Raw genomic sequence first — 27,636 nt, 5'->3', positions numbered from 1 at the left:
AAGGTAGGTTTTTGACCATCTTTGTCTTACGTGGTTTTAAGCTAATGAAGCGAGACACTGTTTTAATGACGTGAACACCACCTACAGTTTCAAAGCTGAGAGGTACCCAAGACAAGGGGAATGATATAAAACCCCAGGAGGATGGTTAATGCTAGAAGTTGCACGCAATATACAATACAAAAAGTATCATAGTGTTTTGAAGCATGGTGACAATTGATCAGACAGAAGTGGATCTGCTTCTATGCCTTTCAGTGTGTCCTGAAGAGAATGTGTCAGTTCAAACTGCAGTACCACACGTAACCTAAGGAATGTTGGACGGTACTTACACCTTCTATTCAGTTGACCACTGCAATAAAACTCAAAAGCCTGTTCTCTATATTTATACTCTACCTGCAGGATCCTGTCTTGTGCTGCTGGAGTTTTTGGAGTCCTTAGGGCTATGCTGTTGTTAGTCACATTATATTCAGACAGAAGAGTGCTGGAAGCTGAGTTTGTAATTCCAGATTCCTCAGCGGTCTGGCGTGCAATCTCACTTGCCTGGCCTACTTTTACAACTTCTTCAAGTTCTGTATCAGATATCTTTAAAAGAGAAAATTCCAAGGCATTGTAAGATAAAATACAACCACAAGATCCACTTGATAAAACAGAAATCATTGATTGGCATTGTCCTTATAAGTCATTTATTGATCAATGAACAGCTTACCTGAGGAGCTGGAAGCACTAGTTTACTTCTTTTTTTGGTAAATTCTGACACTCCACTGGTCTGTAAAATAGCTGAAGGCAAGTCTGACTCTTTTTTCCGTTTCATATGTTGTTTGTCTTTTTTGCGCTCTCTTCCCTCCCTTTCACTGTCATTATGGATAAGAGAATCATTTTAGAACACAGAGAACAGCTACAAAGTAAAACAAGCAAAGAGCAAAAAGCCTGTACCCTAACCAAAAGTTGGATATGCTGAAATAAAACATGTTGCAGAAGAGTGGTGAAGAAGATAAGTGATTAGATATGGTCTGCAGGTCTTGCAGCAGAACCCAGAACAAGGCAGCGTTAATGCTTTCAAATTATGGGATTAGGCAACAGGTGGTTGCTTTGGCTACAATCAACAGCCACCTTCATCTGCCACAGTCACTGGAGCAAGAAAAAACTGTCAGTCCAAGAATTCAGATAGCAAGAATCAGAGGATGTGAACAGTCCCTTTTTCTCCAGCAGCTGTTAAGGGAAGTCAAACATTTTCTGTGGGATATGGGAACCAATTTCTCTTCAATATTTAGTAAAAATGGTATTTTCTTCAAACAGCAATGGAGTCAGCCTGTGAAATCATAAGCTTCAGTTTGAAGCTCCTGCCAGACCCTCTGAACCATGCAGAAAGAATCAATTAGATCACAAGCTAATAAATCAAAGAGCATGTAGTACTGGACCTACTTTCTCAGTAAAAAGCAGTTGGCAGAAGCAGTGGGAAACGCAACAGTACAACTAAATACGTACCATACTGCTCATGATGAAGATGGGCATTGAATTTCTCAACTGCATGTTTTGGGATTTTTGGGGGGAAGTGGGAGAAATTAAGCATTTAAGGAGATTCTACTTTAGAACAATTTCATCAGAAGTAATACTACAACACGTAAAATCTACTCCTGTAAGCTTAATAAAGTTATGACTTGGAGAAAGGATTGCAAATACACAAGCAAACCTACTGCTAAAAGAAAATGAAGCTCAAAAAACTTAAGATTTCCATTTAAAGAACAAGAATGGGCATGAGGAACTTTATTCTCATGGAAAAAAGGTCAACCAGACCTTTCAGAAAGATAAAAAAACCCAGGAGACTGAAAGGTAGATGCAACCTGCACTAGTCCCTGTCCCACGGAAAATACAACTCCTGCCCACATTATATTTCAGACATTTCCAGGACTTAACACTTACATGTATGAGATTTTTTTTTCAAATACACTGTTCCCTCCTTAGTACAGCACACACTTACGATCTTAATTCTCCATCCAGGTCTTGCTGTCGTAGCTTCCTGAAATCTGCATCCAGGGACTGGTAGTTTTCCTCTGATGTATCATAAAAACCAGGGGCAGGCTTCTTTTCAAATGGAATTTCTGCATTATAATCCACACCTCTCTTCTTTTTTCTTTTCTTCTGGATCTCAATTCCAGCAGCCCGAAGTTCTCGCCTTTTCTGGAGAGCAGCGAGCCGTCTAAAAAACCAGTAACACCTCGTGATTTAAAGTGCATACCTCTAGGTGGCTCCTGAACCCTCAGACCTAGTACTACTTTAATCAGTTGCTGCTGAGATACGGCTGCACATATTTAAACAACAAGAATGAAGCTCTTGCCACAAATGACTATCAAAAAGTCTGATTCTGCACTGACTTAAGGCTGCGCCTGACTTTATGCATTGTAAATGCTCCAAAGTCAAGAAAAGCAGTCCCAGTATACGAAGCTAAGCATAAGTTTACCTGGCTTCTTCCAGCTGCTTCTCTCTTGCTTTTCTTTTGGCCTTCTTTCCCTGTGTATTAGCCAGACGAGCTCTAGCTTCAGACAGCATTTCAAGTTCATCTACAATAGTACAGATAAGTACAGCTATGAATTTGCACTAAAAAATGTAAGGGAAAAAGTAACTTGAAGATCAGAAAGGAATCTTTAAAAGCTGAATGAATCAATGGTTTCACAGGCGTTCTGCATGATCACTAAACTAGTTTTCTTCAAGTTGCTCCACTGTATTTTCTAAATCATTGGCCAGATGGAATGAAGATTTTTAAGAAAAAAGTGCCTAATGTTGCAAAGTAGTATCTACAGCAAATCAAAATATTTACATAAAGAGGCAAACTGACAATACTAATGAAATTATAATTTCATTTACATCTTCATCTGCGAGTACTAGATTAGAGAATTTGTTAATTTCATTTACATCCAGATCAAAAGCGCTCTTGTTTGTGAACCTGTGACTGTTCAAAAACACCGTTAGTCCATTCACAGAATTTTAGCAATGTTTATTTTTTAGTTCAAAACATTGCTATGTGCAAGAAAAAAAAAGTCTGGTAGTCCTGCGCTTCAGCATGGATTCATCTGGGAGGTATGAGCTGATGAGAAAAGATGAAGATACAGAAACAAGCAGAGCAGTTGCCAAAGCACAGAACAGTCAGTCATGGCAAGAGATGATGAAGACAGATTAGAGAGCAGAAAACACCCCAAGAAAAGGAAAAGAAAACTGGAAAAGTACAACTGACTGGCCAGATACAGAAATAAGACAAAACCTGTAAAGAAAAAATGATCAGGGGGTGGAGGAAAAAAACAAAACCAAAAGAAACCCAGGGTACGGAGATTGTATAAAGAAGAAAAAGAAGAGATCAGATTTCTGTCAAAAATGGTAAACGAACTCCTATCTTACCTTCATCCATGTCAATAGGATCTGGCCTGGCTGGTTTGGTTTCTGGATTTGGATCAATTTCTCCAGGTTTAAGTTTCCGAGGATCATCGGCAGTTTCTTCCTCATTGTCTCTCTGAGCAGCTTTGTCCCTAAAAACACATTGTATGTATGTCACAAATCTCTCTTTGTTCTCCCCCAGGCTCATAATAACCATCACTTAAATGTCCCCAAAGACTGATCAAAAAAAAGTAACCTTGTATTATGTACCATACATTAAACTTGTTATATAATTACTGCAGAAAAGATTCATAAACATGGTACAATTACATAATCTTAAATCAAACAAGAGAAAGAAGCCAACATAGTATTACAACAATAAAATATTATATAAAATACCATATTGACAAAGCTAATAGTAGAGAACTCTCCTGGTAATCTTTTAAACAGTAAGGGCAAGAATTCAAGCAGTGTGGTTTCCCGTTATGCTTTTATACTCAACCAATCACACCAGAATTAAGAGAGCTCACAAGGGAAAACAGCACTTTCCTTCTCATGGCCTCAAGAAACCCTCTGTAGCAAACAGAGATGACGGCTGCATATTCAGCCATTTCAACAACATGTGTTTTATGTGTGTCTTTTTTCATCTCTGTCACACCTCCACTCATGCTGATCAGCCAGTCAAAAAATACCCAGATAAACCTGAAATGGAAGCCTTTAAAAAGCATCACTCCTGATACTCCTCCAGCCAGAACAACCAGAGGCAAGAAAATATACACCTATCTCTACTCAAGCCTGCTCTCCAGGTCCCAAAGCTCCTTCTTTCAAGCTAGACATATCAACTGAAAAGAAATTGTCCTTAAAAATTTGCTTACAAAAGGACTTGGTCAACTTGAAACCACCATACTTCAGTACCACGGGAGAAGGGAATGACACATCGCTACAACAAACTCTACAGATTTTCCTGGTATGCACCTCTAGCAAAACAGTAACTCACAGCAGAAATTCGTAATGTTCCAAACACTGTGCAGCAGTTCTCCCAATAATGGGGGCTATGGTTCTCCACTGGGTTGGCATGAGCTTGGCCAGGTGCAACAGTTTCTCCTCCTCTTCCCGTGACCACTCTGTCTTTTTGATGCTGGGGTCTAGCCATTCATACCTGTTAACAAGTGAAAAAATTAAGGATGACAGATCCAAGCCATCCATTGATTTGTCTTGAATTAATTCAGAACAGTGTTTACGCAAATCATCACAACGAGATTTCAAAATCCTGTCATGCAAATTTCATACAAGTTTTTTATGTACAAAAGGATGTTACTTCAGAGTATTTTTATGACATATATATTTGAGCTTTAAAATGTATTATTTATCCACCACTTTTCATACAGATATTGCCTCTTCTCCCTTTCCCCATCGCTATTCTGGCAAAGGAAGGAGTCACAAAATTAATCCAGAAAAAGAAACGTAAAATCACAACAACCAAAGATACCAGAAATGGTAGATTTGTTTGTCCTGGATCCTTCAACAGTTATCTTACTAATCTCTAGCTGTACCAGTACTGTTACCTTTATACAGAAGTATTCCAATAAATATGTGCAGTACTCAAGAAACTAAGTCTGATTCTTAAATAGATTAATTCTGCATGTATTTGCATTAGTTTTAAGCTTCTATTTCTTCATATAAAATGAAATTCCAATGTGCAATTTCTAAACATTTATCCTCAAGCCAAACTCTCATTATGAAAAATTAGAAAGTTATCTGTAAGAGACATTAATATCTTACAATTTTACTTCCTTGGTAATACTCACTGATTAAAAATGTGTAAATACAAGGAAAAAAATCAGGTACACAATTTATGTGATCCTGCATTTGCTAACACTGCAGTCACTGGCAAAGAGATCACTTGTCTACTTTTGTTCAATTCTTTTCAAGCAGTAAGAACTCAAAACATCTGCAATAGCAGAAATCAAACAATCTTAAAACTACCATTCCTCTGTGGACATAAATTAATCTGTGGTAATTTCTAAATTCCCACTAATTATGAATCTCATACTCCCAGACATGATACTTCTCTCTTACCATCTGGCTTTGCACTGCTTTGCTGATTTTCTATGCAATAAAGAAGCAATACGAGACCACTGGTTTTTGCCATATTTCATCACAGCCGCTTTCAGAATTTCATCCTAAAAAAAAAAAAAATACTGTTATGGATCACAAGCACTTGCAAAACAGAAAGTCTGAGCTCAAGCAGAGGAAAAGACCGTGGATTTCACATAATGGGCTGAACCAGTGGAAACAGCACAGCACTGCTGCTTCTTTTCCATGTTTTATTCTCAAGATGAACAAAGATTTGTATTTCAAAGGCCAATGAAAAAGATTAAATGAAAAGACACATGATGATTATTTAGGCCAACTTCAGAGACCTGACAGAATTTCCAAAACAATTACTTTCAACGCTCTCTAACGCACATTTTTAAAGATTCTGTATGTCTTCTGCGAAGGACACCAATAAAGAGGTAGGGAAGTGTTAGTCTGGCAATGACACATTTGGAAAAAAACCCAAAACTGATAGATACCTTTGGGTGGCTTATTTTAAATAATGCCATAAAATTATCTTTTCTTTTTTTCGTATTTTTAATGCAAATGAAATATTTACCTATCAATGGAATATTCTGTTAAAAAAAAAAGTATCACAAAAATAAAGGAACTTTATAGTAGGTTTCTCTTTTACAAGTAAATCTTAAAATAAATCACTTTAATGTTCAGAACGTAACATCCAAAAGTGCTGATCCCAAAGCTTACAAACTTCTGGAAGAAAAAAAATTAAAACGTAGCGGATTCAGCTTGGGAGCCAGGTTGTTCATATACATCAAAATGCAAACTGACATTTGATCGAAAGTCCTACCAATTGCCTGTCAATCCATCCATCAATCTTTCTCTCCCCTCCCCCCCAAATATATGGGTTCATTATTTCTGATTTCTTCACAGGTCAGACAGTGGTATTTCAAACGCATCAAAGCTATCCTTACAGCCTTGTCAACCACAGATGTTCCTCTTCTGTGTCCAGTAAGCACTTGTTGTGTTCAGAATCTGTTCAGCTGTGCCGTGCAGATGCTAGTCATCAAGGACAGATACTCTGTCTAGCACAGACACGTCTCAGAGCACACAGCAGCTTTAACTGTAAGCTGCTGCCGAGCTCTGCCTTGAGCTGCTACAGAAAACAATTGATGTAATTTCTATTAAAAAGTAAATAATAAATCCCCTCTTGTTTTTTAAAATTTACTTGGTGTTATATGGCATGGAGTAGCCATACTGATGACATTAGCAGGCTTTTTTGTAAGCAATTTGTCATTTTCGTAATGACCTGATATCAACTGGTTCCACTTTCTGTAATTTTTATGTTTTATGTAAAATCAAAACATTAATCAAAAAAATAGCACCACAGTAAGCCATTTCATCTATGGTACACAAAAAATGGTGAAAAAATTATCTATTTAACCCACTGCTGTTTTACTCAAACAGTCACCAAAATTAGTCAGTTACGGAAGACAGTAAGAATGGGGTCAGCACACAGTGATTCTTCCTATCCTCCGCTGAGCTGCAATTCAGCTTCCTCCCGGCACCTAGCTGATATGTCACAAATGGTTACAAGCACATGCAGTACATTTCCCAGCACACAGTACATTTACCTTGTTAATTTTTCTCACTGCTTTTTGGAAGCATGTACCTAGTATTCACAGCATACAGTGGTAGAGTTCTGGATTTAACAGTGTTGGGTACCTCCTTTTACTTTAAACATGCCACCTAATAAAACTGACATCCTCGATTTCCTGTGTTATTATTTCCCTTTTCACAATCACCTGCAGTTCTGAAAGCACGTGCTGGTGAAAACGTGAGAGAGGGGTGGGGGCTTTTTTCTGCTTTTGAACAGTACATAAATTTCTGTGTACAAAACACACCAGGCTGCAGATGAAGAGCCCATACCCATCTCCACCATTTGGAAGGGCCTTCAAAGACAAGAGATTCCAGCTGCCTCATAGCCCTAGGGTATAAAAACCCTGCCTGTGCAGTATAAGACACACTTCAGCCTACAAAAAGGACATCCCTGAGGACAGCATGGCCCACGCAACCTCTCCAGCTGCTTTGGGCACGGTTTCTCCAGTGGGCAGAGACAGGACACACTGATAGTTGAACTCCCTGTCCTCCCCAGCACACAGCCTTCAGGAGAAACAACACCGATCTGACCTCTACCCACTAGGGCAGGGGGCGAGGAGGAATCACAGAATTGTCTAGGTTGGAAAAGACCTTGAAGATCATCCAGTCCAACCATCAACCCAACATCAACAGTTATCAACTACACCAGTTCCCTCAGTGCTAAGTCAACCCTACTCTTAAACACCTCCAGGGATGGGGACTCCACCACCGCCCTGGGCAGCCCATTCCAACACCCAACAACGCGTTCTGTAAAGAAATGCTTCCTAATATCCAGTCTAAACCTTCCCTGGTGCAACTTGAGGCCATTACCTCTTGTTCTATTGCTTGTTACTTGATTAGAGACTCATCCCCAGCTCTCTGCACCCTCCTTTCAGGTAGTTGTAGAGGGCGATGAGGTCTCCCCTCAGCCTCCTCTTCTCCAGACCAAACACCCCCAGTTCCCTCAGCCGCTCCTCGTAGGACATGTGCTCCAGACCCTGCACCAGCTTCGTTGCCCTTCTCTGGACACACTCGAGTCATTCCATGTCCTTTTTGGAGTGAGGGGCCCAAAACTGAACACAGTAATTGAGGTGCGGCCTCACCAGTGCCGAGTACAGGGGTAAGATCCCTTCCCTGTCCCTGCTGGCCACGCTATTTCTGATACAAGCCAGGATACCATTGGCCTTCTTGGCCACCTGGGCACACTGCTGGCTCATGTTCAGCTGGCTGTCAATCAACACCCCCAGGTCCCTCTCTGACTGGCAGCTCTCCAGCCACTCCTCCCCAAGCCTGTAGCGCTGCTGGGGGTTGTTGTGGCCCAAGTGCAGCACCCGGCATTTGGCCTTACTGAAACTCCTACAGTTGGCCTAAGCCAGGAAGGTCCAGGCTGCTAAGAAGTCAGGCCCACCAGAGTCCCAATGCCTACAGACGCCTAACCTTCCACATCCCCCGCTACTAAAGGCCCTGGAAGCCCCAATCCCCCCGCGACCTCCGCGCTGTTACACTACACCCCGCGACATGACCGAATCCCCTGCGCATGCGCACCACCACCCCTCCACCAGCGCATGTGCACTAGTGCAGCACAGGCCCCTCCGCCCCCCCCCCCAGCCGCGGAGGCCCCAGCCCTTGGGGGGGTGAGGGATTAAAGCGAGCAGAGGCCTACCTCGGTGTTCCGCCACACACCGCCTTTAATCATAATCCGCGGCATTTTGGCGGCGAAGGGGCTCGAAGTTCTGCAGAGAAAAAGCGGTGGACGGAAGGAAACACCGCTCGGCTCAGCGGGGCCGGCCCAGCCCCCGCGCAGGCGCCCTCCGCGGTACAGGCGGGCTCTCTGCGCAGGCGCGCAGGCCAGACGCGGAGGGGCGGCACCACTGGCGCATGCGGGGAGGAGCGCGGGAAACGGGAGGGGCGCGGGCTCTGCCGCCTGTGGGCCGGAGGGTGCGCGCGGCGGAGGGGCCCGGGCCGACTCCTCAAGGATAAACGGAATATTCATTAAATTCTGTCAAATTCCCCAATGGGCTCAGATGGGGAAGGCTGGGCACTGCAGAAGAAAATCACATTTCACCGACGTTACGTCTACAATGTGTTTTGTAAATTTGAGAAAAAACGGTAGTCCAAATGGAAGGTAATAGCATGTAACGTAAAATTAAAAAAAAAAAAAAAAAAAGTATTTCCTTCCTTCTGTTGTAGTTAGATCTGGTTGCAATTAACCACATTTCAGCATGGTCTGATTCACCTCTATTCATTTACTGCACCCTGTGTTTGTGTTCACTTATTTAGTAGATGCGTAGCAGATACAGTTATACCTATTTGCTCAAGTTGTCATTAGCGTGATTTCCTATTACATTTTACTGTTTTGTCCAAATTCAAGGCGTGTTCATAAAGAAAATCAAGCAAATATTTTTGGTTGAAATAGAAAACTTCATAATATGATTTAGAAAAGGCTTTGTTTTTTGTTAAAACTCTGCAAGAATGAAAAATATTACACTTTTAGCTAACAAAGGCAAGTATCAGGAACAGCCCATGTTTATTTTAAAACGAGTATGCCTTTACATTTAAACTTCTCTGACTTGGCAGACTGAGAATCGCTTCCAATCCCCAAAAGTGCAGTGCAGTGCATTTAAGGAACAGACAAGAACCTCATGAGTCATGAAAAACTTATATTTTTATTAGAGGCAAACTCCCAGAGCAATTATTTTTACAAACTCAAAATGTCTTCTGTTGTTCTTACTTACAACTATGAGAAACTTATGCTGTTTACAAACGTTTAAAATTCTTTCAATTAATTCATCCAACTTAAGTTAGGCTCCCTTCTTCATCACTATACACCATACTTTTAAACAATTATCCTCTACCAGATTTAGCTTTCCCAGTCTCATCTGATATATACAATTCTCTCCACCATTTTGTAACTCTTTGTACCGTTCTTGTGAACTTTTCTTCAAGTGATCAGAATTGTACAGTAATGCAGGTAGAAAATTCCTCCACGTCCGTGTGTTAGTATTTCCCAGAAATGCTTGCCCTTATGTCAGGACAATGTTCTTCTTTCTCATAACTTATCTGGTGGTTAGCTCAACCATTCTGAGATCTGAATTCCCACATTTTCCCACGTTCCCAAATTGTGACTTCCCAGCTTGTACTAAAAACATCTGTACCCACCAGGGTTCAGAGTCACAGTTGTTTACTTGCCTGATTTTACTGCAACTACAAAGAACTAGATCACTTCAATACCTTTGCTGATCTGACCTTAAATACATGCATCTGTTCATGAGTTTCAATCCACTCTTGGAAAATGGTGTTCCAAATCACAGAATGGCTGTGGGACTTCCAGACGTCACCTGGTCCAAACCCCTGCTCTAACAGGGCCACCCAGAGCTGGTGGCCCAGGACCATGTCCAGATGGCTTTTGAGAATGTCCAAAGAGGGAGAGTCCACCACCTCTCCAGTCAGCTGTTTCCAACCTGTCTCCTACGTTACCAGAAAGCCTCTGTAAGATATTATCTATATTTATAAAGAAAAGCATACATTTGAGAGCACTAAAAACCAGTGGTAGTTTCACGTTTACATTCTCTAAATTAAGCTGTGTGTTTCCTGTGCTGTTTCATGGACTGAACTGTAGCATTAGGGGACAGTTAGCACCAGCCTTTGCCATTTTCTTTCCTCACACAAGAGGGTAACACTGCTGTTATCGTTACCACTGAACACACTGCAGTCTGTGATGACCACACAGTGTTGCCAGCACTGTACAACTCTGTAAACAAGCAAAGATTTGTCTAGATTTGAATATAAAAGTGGAAGAAGCATCCGTCTTCACTATACCAGGTAACAACTGCTATTTGGCACAAGTGGTCTTTACGCATTGTATTTTAAATCCACAGTAAACCTCTCTAACAAAATAAATTTTAGAGTTCAAGATACTGCTAAGGTTTTCAATGTAACTAAGTAGCATTTGCAATGTATCAGCAAGTGGTTAAATTAACTAAGTTCTTTGAAAAGTATATTATCTATTTTAAGAAACAAGAAGCACAGTAACTATCAGCCTGAGAAAATATAAGGCATTTCATACTAGATCAATTTTATCTAAAAGTCTAATGTTAAAAGATTAAGGATTCTCAGTATCATAAAATACCCAACTAAGGACAACATTACTATTTCTGTCAGACTACTCAAAAAATTATCAAAAGTACAGACAAGATACCTAATAAACCTAATAAAATTCACAAATATAGAAAACATTTTCACATCCTAATTACCCAGTGATGACATGAATCTTTTGTTTCTGTAATTTTCTAGATACTATTTTTTTTCTCTTGCAAGTACTGCAAGAGAACTTGGGAGTAGGGAATGCAAGTTTCAGCAGATGGGAGGTAGCATTAAGCGTCCAAACACATTGATGAATTTTAAATGAAAAGTTATTACTATGCAATGTAATGTGCACTTCCCTCCCTTTAAACATTCTTTTGGTCAGACAAGAGATTTTTTTTTTTTATTAATTTTTTTATAAGAAAATAAGTGTCACAGAAACTGTTCAAACTGATGAATATTGGCCATAACTGACCTCATGGTATTAAGTCACTCCGGTGTGGAAAAAGTGCCTCCAAGACCTTCTTTAACACAGCCTGTGCTAGAACTGAAGCTCCCAGAAGAACCTGGAGCAAACCAGTACCCTGAGTTTCACTCTCTGAACCAAAACATAGGATGCATCCATTACCAGCCATTGTTTAGGGGACAGCAGGGGAATGTAAAGCAGTGAACAAATTATTGTTTAGGGGACAGCAGGGGAATGTAAAGCAGTGAACAAATTATTGTTTAGGGGACAGCAGGGGAAAGTAAAGCAGTGAACAAATTCAGAACACGCAAACCTCTCCAGAACCAAGTGCCAGTTCGCAATTCCCAAGCTTATATGCCAAGCTTATGTTGCCGCTTATGCTTTTCCAGAATTTTTTTGGTAGGCAGTATCATATTACACCTTCCACACTTGTACTTCTTTGTGTGTGTTTTCACATGCTTTTGAAAAGCACGCTTATCTACCGTAGAAAATCTACACCTTCTACAGTGCAACCTTGAATGAGTCGCTAAGTGGCGCTTCAGGTGGCTGGATGTTCGGAAAGCAACAGAGCACTGACCGCACTTGAACGGCTTCTCCCCTGTGTGAATTCTCAAGTGCGGCTTCAAGTTGCCGTTGTGGGCTGTGCAATAGCCACACTCTTCACACGTGTACGTTTTGACAGGTAGCTGCTTTTGTTCATAGCGACAGCCAGTAGATGAGCCTCCCACGCAGGACCGTGAAGCCAGATGCTGTTTCAAGGACAGCCATTTGTTTGTTGAATAGTCACAGTTCCTGCACTTGAGACGATCCGTATTAAAATGTGTGACTCTGTGTCTTTTCAGGTGGCTGGAAGTACGAAACTTCTTCTGACAAACGCTGCAGCTGTAAGGTTTCTCACCTGTGTGAGTTCTTACATGTAGTTCAAGGTTGCTTAGAATGTGAGTAGTGTACTCACACTCCACACACTGATAGAATTGTGGCTGACTTTGCACTAGCAAATCATCTTGTGTGTCCCTCTGGACACCTGGCTGTACTCCACAGACTTCCAAAACAAGCAAGGAACTAACACTGTCTGAACTTCCCGAGGAACCAAAATCTCTTTCTGGACACATGCCTACCTGCATTTCATGATGCAAGTCAAGATTCTCTAAACAGCTATCTGCATAGAGGCAGTGGCCATACTCATATCCATTCTGCACGTGAATAAGGCTATGTTTCTGCAAATGGTTTGACGTTTTAAATGTCTTATTGCATTCTTTACACACAAACAGTCTTTCACCTGTATGTATTTTTAGGTGCAGCTGGTAGTTGCTATGAACAGCAGTAGCATAATTGCAGTGTTGGCACTTGTACGTTTTGAATGTAGACAAACTGGAAGGCCATGTATCCTTTAAGTTTTCCACAAATTTACGATATGCACCATCACCCTGAACTTGTGAATGAGAGGCCCTGGAGTTGGAGAGAAGTTCCTCTTTGCAAATCGCAGTGTCCATTTTGTATGAATTCAGAGGAACTTCTGATCTATTCCCAACAACAGGCAAGCTCTTGCTTCCATGGCTGGTTTCAGGGAATTTGCTTCCAGAGCACGTTTTTTTATTGTACCGCACATCACCTGCCCGCTCGAAGTCTACCCCTGAAGCCAGCATTCCTCCACTGAGACAATCATTTTCTTTACCAGAAAGAGACAGAGAAACATGGTCCTGGGAATCACTGTCAACTTTGCGTATTTTGCTTTTATGATATTCATTGCTGTGATTCATATAACCACTAGCACCAGTCTTAAACTTTTCATGAAGTTTCTTATGAAAGCTGAGATGTCCTCTAGTGTAAAACACTACATTACACTCATCACATGTATAATTCTTTACAGGTCTTCGAGTTCTCTTTCTTCCACTTATGAAGCCGAGTTGCTGCCCTTGGCATGTTTCTTTGCCTGCATGTAATCTTCTGTGTCTCTCTAACCCAGTGGTGCTTCTGAATGCTGACTGGCAGAACTCACAGGAATATGGTTTCGCCCCTGTGTGCACATAGCTGTGCCTTACCATGCTTGCAAAATACGATGAAGAAAAGGTGCAAAACCTGCACTGGTACAGCTTATACCCAGCATGCCAGTACATGTGATTTAACAGATAGGATAAGCTAGTGCAGGAGTAATCACACTGAGGACACCGGTAAGGTGGTCTTTCTTTATGTCCCTTCATATGATGAATAAAAATCCTAGGATTTGATGAAGCAAAGAAACAAATTTTGCAGGAAAAACTAACTGGCACATCCAGAGGTGTAAAGTCCCTTTCAATTTTGTTGAAAAATCTCTTGTATTTATTTTCTTTTTTCTTGGTCTCATATTTTCTTTCTTCATATCTCCTCTGCCTGACCTTTCTCGCATTTATTCTATTTTTTCTTGCCTTGTTCAACCTAGTCATTTTCTTATGAAATTTAAGGTGATTCTTAAGGTTGACAGAAGAGAAAAAGGTTCTTCTACAAAAGCAGCATTTATGTATTTTCCTATCTTTATGAGCTGAATAAACATGTTTCTTTAGTTGTGTACTGTATTTATATACAGAACTACAAAACTTGCACTTCAAATTCAATCTTTCACGCTTATTTATAGAACAAGATGCTTTAGGAAGAGGTTTGATCGTCACACTATTACTTAGCCATGGTAAACCTTCTTGCTGGCTTTGGAATTCTTTTGGGCTTGCATGAGGGGAAACAAGTTCTTGTTGCCGATATCTTTTTTTAGGAAATGGTGTTAATGTCTTATAAATATGCTCTTCAGTAGTATTTGATTCAGATGAAGAGGAAGCATTCATCTCCAGTTTCCCTACATCTTTTAGCAATTCTTCTGAAGCAGAAGAACATCCATTAAGAAACAGAGCAGAACAATTACAGGTAGATTTCAGTTCTTCTTTCAAGTCGTGTTCCAAAAGACAACTCGGAGTTTCATCTTCAAATGTACTTGCCTTTCTTTTTCTGTTATTAGCTCCATTATCTTCAGTCTTTGAAGAATAAGGATCTACAGGGAGATAAAGTCACATGTATGACATTTCATACAATCCCCAGTGTTCACGATTAATTGGTAGTAATAATCCCAAACCTGTCTAACAACTTACTTGCTCTTCACTCCTTTTGCTTCCTTAGTATTTTCCTATCACCTCTTCTTCCCTAATGTCTCTCTCCATGTGTCCCCCTGTAACTTTTAAATAAAGTTTTAAAAGAAGAAATCCTAGTTAGAAGCCTCCTTCTTCCCACTTCCTCTTTCCACTCAAAGCTCTGAATTCCGCAGGAAAACACTGCCTCCCCTATAGTTTTTAATGAAACAGCTTTATGCCAGAATTCCTATGGAAGTACTGTCACTGAACTTTGCTAGGGCTCCATTCTCACAAGCACGATGTTCCTTCTGCTGTCTTCTGTCTCTTGGACAGGAAAGTATTTTTAGTACTTCTCTACACCTTTCTTCCTGAAGGACTTACATCTGCTGTAAAGAATGGTGGTTTAAACCTAAATTATGTCTCTCCCAGTCTCTGCTTATATTGATGAGTTACTCCCTGTTGGTTTTCCCTCCCTAGTATCTCCAACTGGGCTATAAAAAACCTTTAACCTAAGTTTTTATTTTCAGATCTTTCTCCTTAATGAAAGGCCGCTCTTTTGCAAACTGCAGCAGAATGAAACAATACTAATTTATTGCAGTTTCACTATTTTTCACAGGAGTCTGTGAAAGAACTAAGCATACTCCAGCCAATATTCTCCTTCCGCTGCATATGATATTAAACTATTTTAGAGTAAGCATTTCAACATAAACAGGCTTGGCATTCTTCTATGAATTTCTATGAATTTCAAAAATGTGAGATTTACCAGATTTCTCAAATTCTTGCTCTAGTTTTATTAACAAGTTACCTTTCACTTCAACAACTGTCTCCATCTCCTTATGGGCCTCTGGTTGTTCATCTTGACTGCCATCAGAAAGAACACTTGCAACACCGTCAAGTTCCTCTTTACAACTGGATGTCACTGCCAGTGTCAACTGTCTGCTTGTCTTGATGGCATCCTCTCTACCCTCACTGCCAGAAGAGGAGATGAGAGGAAGAATCTTCTGAAGGCCACCATCACATTCTTTTCTGTCACTGGTTTCATTTATCTCTGTAAGCTCCATTTTGCAAGATGGAGTAGGCAACACATAATTTTGACTGAAGTTATCCTTGCCTGCATCACACCAGTCACTTAAGGATGATTTTGATCTGTTACACACACTCTCAGCAACACATTTTTCTTCAGAATATTTCATACAATCATCCTTATTTGGACCAGTCTTGTTTTCTTCCCAAATGCTTAAACTGTTACTATCATTTGAAGGCACCACATTGTTTTTTAGGAAAATATCATTGTTTAAGTTCGCCTCCTGCTTATCCTCTTCCAACTCGGGAGCCGGCGCTGCCTGCTCCTCCGCATCATCATCCACAAAATCATCATCGCTCAGCACCAAGATAGTGATAGGGAGAACAATTTCAAAGACATCCGACTCTAACGACAGAAAAACAGACCATTAATACTATTTCCAAAATACCTAAAGCAATCGCGGCCCAGCCAGTGCGCATGCGCGGCCCAGGTACCCTCGCCCCCGCCCCCCCTCGTTTCCGTGGCCCTCGCGTCTCTCAGCCCCCGCCCGACCGGAGCCCCGCTGGGTCGCTACGAGGGAAACGGACACTTACCGCCATCGCCCGCCGACTCCGACCTCTGCTGCTCCTCCGACATCTCTCGGTTCGGGCCCGGCCCGCACCCGGCTACCTCCCGGCTCTAATGGGCCCAAGGGTCAACGGCTGCAACGGCGCCGCGCATGCGCACGGGGGCAACAACCAGCGCTTCGCAACGGTGGGGGGAGTGTTAACGCCTGTCTGCGCCTTCTGATTGGCGAGAGCGGCAGGGGGGGCGTTACACGCACGCCTGCCGTCTCCTGATTGGAGGGAGCTGCAGGGGGAGCGTCACAAGCACTTCTGCCGCCTCCTGATTGGAGGGAGCTGCAGGGGGCGTGGCCTGGGGAGGGGGTGGGGCATCCGCCCGCCTGCGTAACTGCGCGCGGTTCCGTGGCCATGCTCAGTGGTTTAGGTGTCAGCGCGGTCGCTTTTAAGGGGTTTAAAAATCAGGTGATTAAACTGGGTAGGGAGGGGTTTTCGAAAGCTCTGCAAAATCTATTCCCGTTTTACACATGGATACAGGAGGATAACGCTCGACCGTGTCCAGAGAAGGGCAATGAAGCTGGTGCAGGGTCTGGAGCACATTTCGTATGAGGAGCGGCTGAGGGAACTGGGGTTGTTTAGTCTGGAGAAGAGGAGGCTGAGGGGAGACCTCATCGCCCTCTACAGCTGTCTGAAAGGAGGTTGCAGAGAGCTGGGGATGAGTCTCTTTAACCAAGTAATAAACGATAAGACAAGAGGTAATGGCCTCAAGTTGCACCAGGGAAGGTTTAGACTGGATATCAGGAAGCATTTCTTTCCAGAAGGGGTTGTTGGGCGTTGGAATGGGCTGCCCAGGGCAGTGGTGGAGTCCCCATCCCTGGAGGGGTTTAAGAGTCGGGTTGACATAGCGTTGAGGGATCTGGTGGAGTTGAGAACGGTCAGTGTGAGGTTAATGGTTGGACTGGATGATCTTCAAGGTCTTTTCCAACCTAGATGATTCTGTGTGTGACTCTGTAAGCAAAACAAAAAGATAAGGTCACCCATCAACCAGGCGGTGGAGGGCTAGAGCTCTCTGTGCCCCTGAGCATTCCTTTGGCACGCAGAAATAAAAGAGATGCTTGTGGTCTGGTCACTGAAACGTGTTACCTTTGGGCCTGCTGCTCAGGAGGGGAGGGCGAGGTCAGAGCATGCAGGGCAGGGGGGAGGCTGTTACAGAGCAGGGCTGAGGACGTGTTTGCTGGGTGAGGATGGGGAGCCGCAAGGTCTTCCAGCAGCTCACCCAGCCCGCTGTTTCCATGGATGTTACAGACAAGCCCTCAGAGGCGGCTCACGCTTCAGAGTGTGAGGGTCTGAGCTCAGAAATTAATGTACAGCTTTCCTGAAGGACATACAGAAGGAGGGGTTTCCTGATAGGTGTATGGTTTCTCAGGTCTTAAAGACTGCTTTGCCCTGCTCTTACTTGCTCCTCTGTGCCAGGTCCTTGCCAACTCATCTTATAAACCAAGGAAGAAGAGTCATTATGTCATTAGATCCAAAGGGTTTTGCAGAAAGTGGAGTAAATAATTATACTGGGTCTGGCTGTGATAGAGTTAATTTTCTTCATAGCAGCCGCTATGGTGCTGTTTTGTATTTGTGACCAAAAGATCGTTGATAATGCACCAGTATTTTGTCTGAGCAGTGTTTGCACATCATCAAGGCCTTCACGTTTCTCACCTTTCCCCCCCATGGAGTAGACTTGGGGGTGAGCAGGAGGTCGGGAGGGGATACAGCTGGAGCAGCTGACCCAAACTCCCCAGAGGAGTTTGATCCAAATGATGGAAGGGTCATTCTATACCAAATGACTGTCTTGTGCATTACTAACACCGTTTAGTTACAAATCTAAAACACAGCACCAGGTGAGCTGCTATGAGGAAAGTTAACTCCACCCAGCCAGAACCAGTGCAGGTGCTGATGGCCATCTTACAGAGTGAGAGGAGATAGCATTCCTTTTTTGTTTACTGCTTGACTGTCCGTGCTCTGGGGCTGTTGAGAGAAAAGACAGCAAAGGAAGGTAAACTGAAAAAACTAAACCAGTAATGAAAGTAACACTGGTCATATTTTCCCAGAAGAGATTGTTCTCGACTGGTCTGATGAGCTCTTGGGCGCTACCAAACTCCCAGTCCCTTATGACAAGGTAAGGATGCAGTGAACCCTCATGCAAGGCCTGAGAGAAATGTTCTGCAGCCCCATGTTTCCTGATCCAGCCAGTAGCAAGGCTGAGCACATACTCCCAAAAGGCACTCACGCATTCATACACCCAGTACACAAATATATATACATATACAATATCTAAATATACATATACATGCATGATCAGCCACACAGATAAGCTCGGACAGAACACACAAAGCATTCACACAAATATGGATGGTACAGGTGGCCTCATCCTGTTCCTCCTCACTGCCTGATCACTGTGGGATTCTGTTAATGGAATGAGTTTACATACATATATATATGTGCATACTATATATGTTTATATATGTACATATAGTATGGATCATTGCAATAGCTGGTGTGCTCAAAGTCTTGTTCATGGCCAAAAATCCAGCACACCTCATATGTATATATCAAGCCAAGAATTTATTGTTAGTGCGATTGGTATCTTAACAGTCTAATTCAAGAATCTGTATTAATTTTTTATTGTTAGCACAATTGGTGTCTTAACAGTCTAATTCAAGAATCATTATTAGTCTAAATCTAATTACTAGGAAAAAAAGAAATTAGAAGATTGCACTTATAATACTTCTGTGGAGAAGAAATCTCAGTAATAGTAATGCGATTAAAACTGTAAAACATGCACTTAATTTCTATCACTTTTTCTTGGTGCCATGCTCACCCTTTCATTGTTTCTCAGGGTATTAAAGTCAGAAGGTTTTATCTGTGAGGAGGATAACACTTGAATTGTCATCCTCAGGTCCTTCATTGGGAAGAATATGAAGTTGATGTTGCTGGTTTCTTCTTCCTGTGGTAGTGGATATTCATGGTATGGTTGTGAGTGACAGAATATGTCCTTAATTCATGGTAATTCCCCAGTTCATTAAGGGAAGAATCCACCTTGTGGCCCATAGACTGGACACATGCCTATTTGGTACATTTCCTGACCCAGTGTACTTCAAGGGTCCCTGTTTTGTCTGAGGTGTAACTGGTCTGTCTCCTGTGATAACAAGACCAGGCTTCTAAGGCCCATATTGGCACCAGACACTTTTTCACGCCAAGTGAACTGTTTTCAATGTTAGTGAGGGCATCAGATCGTATTCCATAGCTTGTTGCTTCTTCCGCTGTATTTGTGATACCATGGCTCCCTGCATCTAGAGTGGCTGCAAATTGCAAATGAAATGGTTATGCTGGAAAATTGTCATGCAGGTGCCCATGCTAACTTGGAATTTCAAAGCTGACAGGGCTTTGAATCTGGTTCAGATTCCCAGTCCTGGTTTTTATTTAATGGCTTGGTTAAGGGCTTACATTACAATTTCTACAAAAATTAGTATAAAGTCTCTAGGAAAGTTAAATATTCCCAAAGGAGAGCTTAACTCATGGAAATTTGTTCATGCAGGGAGCTTTCCTCTGGGTGAAGGACAGTTTGCTGTAACACCCCCACAACCCCAGAATGAAATGACCTGCCTTAGGAGGAGCCGGGGAAGGGTGAGCACACCACCAGGAAAATGGGGGAAGCTAAGTGTGTGTAAAACAATTTAAACTCATTATTGTTTCTTTTTTTGTAAAATTAGTTCTCAACTAATAATGATTAGACTCTTAAGATTTGAATTATACTAACAAGTTCTGCGTTTGCCTCCTGCCTGAGATACAGCCCTGCAGTGTCGCAGCGCTGACTGTGCTGGCCTGTGGACCTGCTAATATGGACTCTGACCCTGACCTGTGGGCTCGCTGCCCAGCCTGGCCTCAGGCCTGCCTCAGCACCACAGCCTTGCCCGTCTATCGCTGGGCTGTGCCTGACCCTGGCTACTCTCATGGGGCCTGATCCTGACCACGACCTGCTGACTTGCGTTCCCAACCTGACCTTGGTCCCACCCCATCACCATTTGTCTGCTGATCTGAGCTTTTTGTTGATCCAGGCAGCCGCCCCCGGGCCTGCCCTACTCCCTCACCACGGGCAGAGGGACAGACTCTGTCTGGCAAGGTCCTGTCCTGCCAGCCCAGGGATCGCCTCTGCTCCCAGCGCCCTGGTCCTGAGCGAGCACCCAGCCTGCGCAGCACCCTGGCAGTATTTTATCACCACCCCCAGGTTGTGATCCTGGGTCCTACGCTGCTAGAGGATTTCCAGTTCTCATTTTACAGGCTCTGTACTCATTAATGGTGCCTCCAGAAACAGGTGGCACTGTAAGGAACTGAAGGAAGAAATGCCTCAAACATTCATCAACACAGAAAACCTCAAGGACAAGCTGCGGCCTTTGGATTAGTCTAAGGAATGTCACCCAAGGAAGCGGGTGGCTGGATCCAGGGGTGGTGATCCAGATTTCTTTGACTCCCTTTTCCCTTTTCCCTTTTCCTTTCCTTCTTAGAGATTTATAAGAGACCACATTGCTTATTATCTTTTTCCAAGTTTAAATTGTTCTCTACCACAAGTAAAACATCTTAACCGGTTGTTTGGTGTCATTTCACCTCATTTAACCTGAGGGGATCACAGAACTGTTGCTATTCTCTGGACTTCCACTCCAGGTTGTGACAGGCATGTTTAGACATTCTGATGAGAGGAATTTCCCCTGTTCCCCTTCTTCTTCCTTCCCCCCATAAAAAACATGTAAAGACCTAATCACAAGCCTTAACTGCAGTGCCTCGCTTCCTGACATACATGCAGCTGCACCCGTTTATTTTTTTTTATCGACAGGCAGGTGTTGTGTATGTAGGTCACTTTAGTACTGCTTTGGGTTGAATTAAAGTGTCGTGGTCTGAAGCTGTCCCACAGCCAAGCACCACACAGCTGCTTGCTCCCCCTCACGGGGCATGGGGGAGACATGGAGGGGTAAAGGGAGACTCGTAGGTTGAGATAAAAACAGTTTAATAATTGAAATAAAATAAAGCAATAACAATAATAGAAGTACAAATGGGTAATGCACAATGCGATTGCTCACCACCTGCCAAATGATACCCAGCCCGTTCCTGGCTAGTGATCCCGAAAAAAAAACAAGATCCTGAAACCGCAGTCCCAGATGTGAGAGAGAACCTCCTCCTTCCCATCCGCCTGTCCTTTATATACTGAGCATGATGTTGCATGTTATGGAATATTTCATTGACCAATTTGCGTCCAGTGCTCTGGCTGTGCTCCCTCCCAGTTTCCTGCACATGGGCAGGACATGGGGAGTTGGAGAGCCCTTGATCTTTTAGCAACAACTGAAAACATCAGTCCATTATCAGCATTCTTCTCATACCAAATCCCAAACTGAATTCAAAGCACAGCACTATTCTAGCTACTAAGAAGAAAAATTAAATCTATCCCAGACGAAACCAGGACATAAAGTAAAAGTGTAACACGTATAACATGCAGCAATGTTTGATTCGGTCTGATCAAAACATGCATGGATATTAGATAAAGGGAAGGACAAGGTGTAACCCTCTCTATCCAGTTAAAATTCAGCTAAATCCCTGCTAACTTTAGCACACAGCCAATCATCGTTTGCAAATATTTGTTTTATATTCACAGAAATGTTATAGCTGGAAAGCTAAAAGAGGGTAGAGAAAGGCAGTACCATCCAAAGCTAAATATGTGCCTACTTCTAAGTCTGTCTACTGTACCTTTCTGCCTTCTGTGAATCCTACCCAGGTGCATACTAGGTGGAGTGATTTTCCTTTATATAAAGGTATGTTGATAGCCTTCATTCATAGAATCATAGAATGGTTTGGGTTGGAAGGGACGTCTAAAGGCCATCTAGTCTAACGCCCCCTGCAGTGAGCAGGGACATCTTCAACTACATCAGGTTGCTCAGAGCCTCATCCAACCTGGCCTTGAACGTTGCCAGGGATGGGGCATCTACCACCTCTCTGGGCAACTTGTTCCAGTGTTTCACCACCCTCATTGTAAAAAATTTCTTCCTCATACCTAATTTGAATCTACCCTCTTTTAGTTTAAAATCATTACCCCTTGTCCTGTTGCAACAGGCCCTGATAAAAAGTCTGTCCCTATCTTTCTTATAAGCCCCCTTTAAGTACTGGAAGGCCACTACAAGGTCTCCCTGGAAACTCCTCCAGGCTGAACACCCCCAACTCTCTCAGCCTGTCCTCACAGGGGAGGTGCTCCAGCCCCCCGAACATCTTTGTGGCCTCCTCTGGACCCGCTCGAGCAGGTCCGTGTCCTTCTGATGTTGGGAGCCCCAGAGCTGGACACAGCACTGCAGGGGGGGTCTCACAAGAGCGGAGTAGAGGGACAGAATCCCCTCCCTCAACCTGCTGGCCACACTGCTCTGGATGCAGCCCCGGATATGGTTGGCTTTCTGGGCTGCAAGCACACAGTGCTGGCTCATGTCCAGCTTTTCACCCACCAGTACCCCCAAGTCCTTTTTTGGCAGGGCTGCTCTCAATCCCTCCATCCCCCAGTCTGTTTTGATAGTGGGGATTGCCCCGACCCATGTGGAGGACCTTACACTTGGCCTTGTTGAACTTCATGAGGTTCTAGAAGCCTTTTTTTTTTTAAATAAAGTAGCTTTTCCTACAGGTAGGATTGCAGCCCCCTTTTAACAGAAGGTAACATGAAACTCCAGTGCTGTTAGAACAAGTAACTGAAATACCCATCTTTCTCCTGCTGTTGTAGGTAGAAACATTGGTTCAGTTTGTGAAATTTAGATGACAATTCTATATTTCCAAATAGAAGTGGTAAAACCTCTAGGCAGGAGCATTGTCAAAACCCTCCTGAGTGGGAGTATTAGATTAGGCAAAGATGAGAGGAATATTGGTTTCTATGTTTCAGTTCTCAGGGCATTTGGGAATCTCCTACAGAGTTAGATGACTTGTTGATAATCCAGGCTGGGTGAAGCAGATGCTGGGGTGAGCAGGATGTCTTCCTTAGACCTTTTGCTGCCACAGCAATCCATAGGACACCCTTCTTCTTGTTCCTCTTATGCAAAAAAAAAAAAAAAAAAAAAAAAAGTAACAAAAAAAATCTCCTCCTGCCGGAACCATTTGAATCTCTTCCACAAGAGGTCTCTGCGGCCCCACAAGAGGTCTCTGCCGAGAAAGGCTCTGAGATGAAACGACCTGAAAAATACACGGGAGATCACAAATAATCTCGTGCCTGTTCACCTGGTCCAGAACATCCTTGTGGAAAGGGGTGGCAGATAAGATCTGAATTTCAAGTATAAGTTAAGGGGGAAAAGTACAAAATCTCAGTTGTAATTATCAAAGCTAATGGAAAGATAAAAGCTCACACATTTGTTTTTCCCATTTCATAGGTGACTTTCAAAATGCACAAAACCCAGCTGTTTTAAAGAGGCTAAACTGCAAGAAACCCACTGTGAATAGGATTTCTTTTTTAGCTGTGAGTCATATCTGAATTCTCAGTGATGTATACACTGATTTCTTGTAGTGATTTGTGTCTCGGTCATTTGCTGAGTCTTTTTTTTCCTGAACTAGTTCCAAATTTGCATTTTAAAAGCTCAGGGGTTAACAGCTGAAAAGGAGGTCCCAACTCAAGACAGCTGGTGTTTCTTGTAACCTGGGTCTGCATCTGAGGAAATGCAGTAAATGAGGAAACAAACTTAACTTGCAATGATTTCGTTGTTCATATATTCCCACTGGAAGGAGATTAGTATCTGTTTCCATTCTTTTTTAAAGCATAAACTTTTAAACAGTCTTATTTGAAAAATATCTCCCCCACAAAAAAAAAAAAAAACCAACCAAAAGCTGCAAAATCTGCACAAACATTACAAAGCTATAAATGACAAGCCTTTTTCCTTGAAAGTGAGTATTTCCACTCTTTTTCTTAAAATAACAAACTATAGCTCTCAGCCTAGTGCTCCGTGATGCCGCCATCCAGCCAGTAAAGTGATCATGCAGTGGCTGAAGAATAAATCTGGCCTATGGAAAGTGAGTCTGGGGAACAGTGGAGCTGCCGGCACAAGCCCATTGCGCAAAACTATGTCCTGCAAATTCAACTTGCAATGGAGTGATAAAAATCTGCCCGCAACAATGTGCCCACGCTCCAGCATGAAAATAACAAGAGTTGTGGAAAGTATCTTGTAAGGAATCTCTGTGATTCCTGCATCTCTGCCTTCTAACTCTGTGACAAATCTGAGGGAAAGAGGGCATCTTCAGATCCACTGTTAACTGGAGGAGGAGTTGGCACTAATTATTAATAGCTGAAGATCTTTATTTGTGAGCTTCAATTACTATTATCCATGCATGTGTGTGTCTTGGTCAGTGAATGGTCCTTTGATTTCCTAGACAGCAGTGACAGAAACAGGAAAATGCACTAGATACTATATTCTTTAAAAATATACTTTGACAAAAAACAACCCAGCAACCTACAGCTTTCTGTCTGCAACATAAAAATCAGATGTTGATTTGTACTGAAACTCTGTCTGCGCTGAGTAACAGTCAAATATGTATCTTGTAATTATGGAAGATAATGAATTTTGAAAAACAATATGGAAAATATTGGACACTATGAGAAACTGAAGTATCCCCAGTAAAATGTAATTATTTGAAGTGTGGATTTTTGACATCTCTGGGACTAGAATGGTGGCTCAGATTCACCTCAACGAAGGTCTTGATCTGAAATGCGTAACTTGAGAGTGCAGTCACCCTGGGCTGCTTCTAGAGCAGTGGTTTTTATCCTTATGCATCTAATCCTGTATTTTGGAAGGGCCTGTGACAGTCATTTCGTAAGGTCTTTTATCAGTATGCTTCAGCTTGCCAGCCAGGGCTCTGTACCTCCAGGAGGGTTCTGCAAGCTGAAGAAGTTTGAAAACCATTGCTGTACAGTGAGGGCAGAGGTGAGGTACTCTGCTAGACACCAGCTAGACTGAATCACCTTTTGGAGTGTGTCTTTCTTGATTATGGAAGAACCTGTGGAAATTACATCTTAACAGGCAATCTCTGGCTACAAGACTAGAATGACATGGAGTGCATGCAGCCCTCTGCCTCTGTATCTGTTTCCAGATACCATGTTTTTAGTACCATGCTTAGTGGAGCACAGTCTGATTATAGCCTCTAAGTGCTGCTGCTTTATAAATACTGTTATTTATTGTGGCAGTTCACACACCACTTTGTATTTCATGCTCCTGATTCCATTCTATTAGTGGCTGTGTGTCATTATCACTCACACAGATACCAGCAGAACCTGTCATTTGTAAATCCTGGCAGGTGGCAAGTCCTTTCCTAGGCATTACAGGGTACTGTTTAAAACTTCAAGACAAATCTGTAGACACTTTCAGATTGTCATCAGGTCATAGACATCCATTGATCCTAGTAATTTAAGCTAAAACTTTGGGGGTTTGTCACGTAACAGAAAATCAAGCTGGAAATATCCTAGTTGAGCAAAAAGCCTGAAACCCCAGGGATAAAAGATAATATCACTCAGACCAGGGAGAGTTGTTCCTAGGAAAATTAAAGTAAGAGCAGTTATGGTCTGGCAATTAGAGCAAGAAAAGTAATAGCTGAATACAAATCCAGCTGGAAAAGCATAGGAACAGGCTGGATGAGTTGGAAATGAAATCATTAACCTATCAGCTAATGTAAAGAGGGAAAATATCTCTAGAAGGGTTGGTCAGCACAATGTCAGCTGTATTAGGACTGTGAGCTACAATGACTAAGAGTTTTTTAAGAGCCAGGATGTTGCAATAACAAACCAAGACTTAGTATCTAAATGGCTTCTTTTATTGTAAAACCTGCTGGGTTTTTGTTTTTCTTTTTTTCACACTGCCACTGACTTTTTTTTTTTTTTTTTTTTTTTTGCAAACAGCTTCACTGAAGTCTGTTCCAGAGGGAAGAGAAGAAAACACATCAGTGAGGAGCTAGTCATTGGCAAAGAGCTGAGCAACACTTAGGGACGGAGCCTTCTAACACCAAATGCCCATGGAGAGATGAAGCTGGGGATTGAGAGAGTCACACGAAGACCCCAGTGCACTCTTCTTTTTAATACTTTCTGCCCCAAGCTGATCTCCTTGTTATTAAGTTCACCTTGAACTTGTTAAAACTGTATGACTAGGGAAGAAATTCAGTCTTATGGTTAGGGCATAGGAGCCAGGATGTTTGATTTCCCCTCCTGATTTTTGCACAGTTTCGTGTAGATCACTATTGTTTGCAGAAAGTTTCATATTGCTTTAGGAGAACAGTGCAGTGCTATTATGTAAGTGTTTGCAGCTCTTGGTAATTGGAAACAGAATTTGATTTATTGCCATACACAGCATTTCCCTAAATCAGGAGACAAGTATATCCAAGGTAGAACTCAGGAAAACCTGGAAATACACAGCCCTTTCTCTGGTAAATTGAGCATGGACCATTCTACTGAATTCTGCTGTTGTCTTGTGCCTTTCTGATGTGAAAAACAGAGAATCTCTGCCAGCAAGGACACCAATCTGAGAACTGAATCAAAGGATTTGCTTTTTATAAAGCCACACTTAGATACCAAGGCTGCCATTCTTGGAGTTACGCAGAAAGAACTAGTAACGTACGAAGTGTTGATTCCTGTTTTGATCTGAACAATTAGCCAAAACTTCTGGGTTGTGGGGTTTGTTGAAGTTTGACAGAGGAACAAGACATGATACTAAATATTTCTGTCATGCAGTCCTGGTCCCAGCTGTTTACCTAGAAGGGAGGGAGTCCTCAGGGTTCTGTGTCTTAAATACATGCTAAAATGCATAAACCATTCACTTCTCTTCATCTCTTGCCCATGTTCTGCAAGAAACATTGCAGAATTTGCTCTTCCCTATACTCTTATCTCTATTTTTTTTACAGATTTCTGTCCCTTTTTCCTACCTGCCAGTTTTCTTTTTGCATTTCCCCAGATTCCATCTTTCCTTCTGTTCTCTCACCCTGATCTTTCTCTCCTAAACCTTTTCACTCCCCGTCTTACCCTTATTTTTCAGAAATCTTCATTTGACTCGGTTTGCACCTTTCTTTGCATGGTAGGGTCTCCAGCAATTCCTTCTGCTCTCTGTATCACTGACCAGCACTTTGGTGACCTGCAGCTTCTTGGAGAAATCTTTACAGGGAAGTGGCCCCAGAGTGGATGTGCGTAATGATCCAAGGGATGGTGGGAAAAGGATCTGTGCTGGGAGCAGCTCAGTGCCAGCACACTGGACAATAAAGCTGTCAAACTAAGTCTCTCCTGAGCATGTATAAACTGATTGTTCCAGGGGCTCAGAGCTG

At 42.4% G+C, this 27,636-nt stretch overlaps 2 protein-coding genes across 2 annotated transcripts in view; both read right to left on the bottom strand.

Annotated features, from left to right (window-relative positions):
* Positions 1–8,884, bottom strand: part of CDC5L (cell division cycle 5 like) — a 36,756-nt gene extending 27,872 nt beyond the window's left edge. The window contains exons 1-8 of the mRNA XM_074861378.1: positions 8,720–8,884; positions 5,443–5,546; positions 4,361–4,522; positions 3,388–3,515; positions 2,456–2,555; positions 1,976–2,194; positions 704–848; positions 391–579 (exon numbers count right to left, since the gene is read on the bottom strand). Coding sequence (XP_074717479.1) covers positions 391–579; positions 704–848; positions 1,976–2,194; positions 2,456–2,555; positions 3,388–3,515; positions 4,361–4,522; positions 5,443–5,546; positions 8,720–8,764 — 1,092 coding nt within the window. The 5' untranslated portion in view covers positions 8,765–8,884. The remainder of the gene's footprint in view (positions 1–390; positions 580–703; positions 849–1,975; positions 2,195–2,455; positions 2,556–3,387; positions 3,516–4,360; positions 4,523–5,442; positions 5,547–8,719) is intronic.
* An 819-nt stretch (positions 8,885–9,703) lies between these two features.
* LOC141940476 (uncharacterized) lies at positions 9,704–16,446 on the bottom strand. The gene is made up of 3 exons (XM_074861377.1): positions 16,315–16,446; positions 15,503–16,126; positions 9,704–14,621 (listed from the first exon to the last, which is right to left on the bottom strand). Exons 1-3 carry the CDS (start codon positions 16,355–16,357, stop codon positions 11,956–11,958), a joined length of 3,333 nt encoding a protein of 1,110 aa, XP_074717478.1. The 5' UTR covers positions 16,358–16,446; the 3' UTR covers positions 9,704–11,955.
* Positions 16,447–27,636: the final 11,190 nt, after the last annotated feature.

Source organism: Strix uralensis, chromosome 3 (genome assembly GCF_047716275.1).
Source record: "Strix uralensis isolate ZFMK-TIS-50842 chromosome 3, bStrUra1, whole genome shotgun sequence".
NCBI classification, from domain to species: Eukaryota; Metazoa; Chordata; class Aves; order Strigiformes; family Strigidae; genus Strix; species Strix uralensis.
This window is presented reverse-complemented; position numbering and strand designations above follow the sequence as displayed.

Excerpts from the sequence above, each read along its gene's own strand:
- LOC141940476 (XM_074861377.1), bottom strand. The coding sequence starts at position 16,357 with ATGTCGGAGGAGCAGCAGAGGTCGGAGTCGGCGGGCGATGGCG. Across the intron at positions 16,127-16,314 it reads GGAGTCGGCGGGCGATGGCG|AGTCGGATGTCTTTGAAATT; the intron begins GTAAGTGTCCGT and ends TTCTGTCGTTAG. Across the intron at positions 14,622-15,502 it reads GACAGTTGTTGAAGTGAAAG|ATCCTTATTCTTCAAAGACT; the intron begins GTAACTTGTTAA and ends ATCTCCCTGTAG.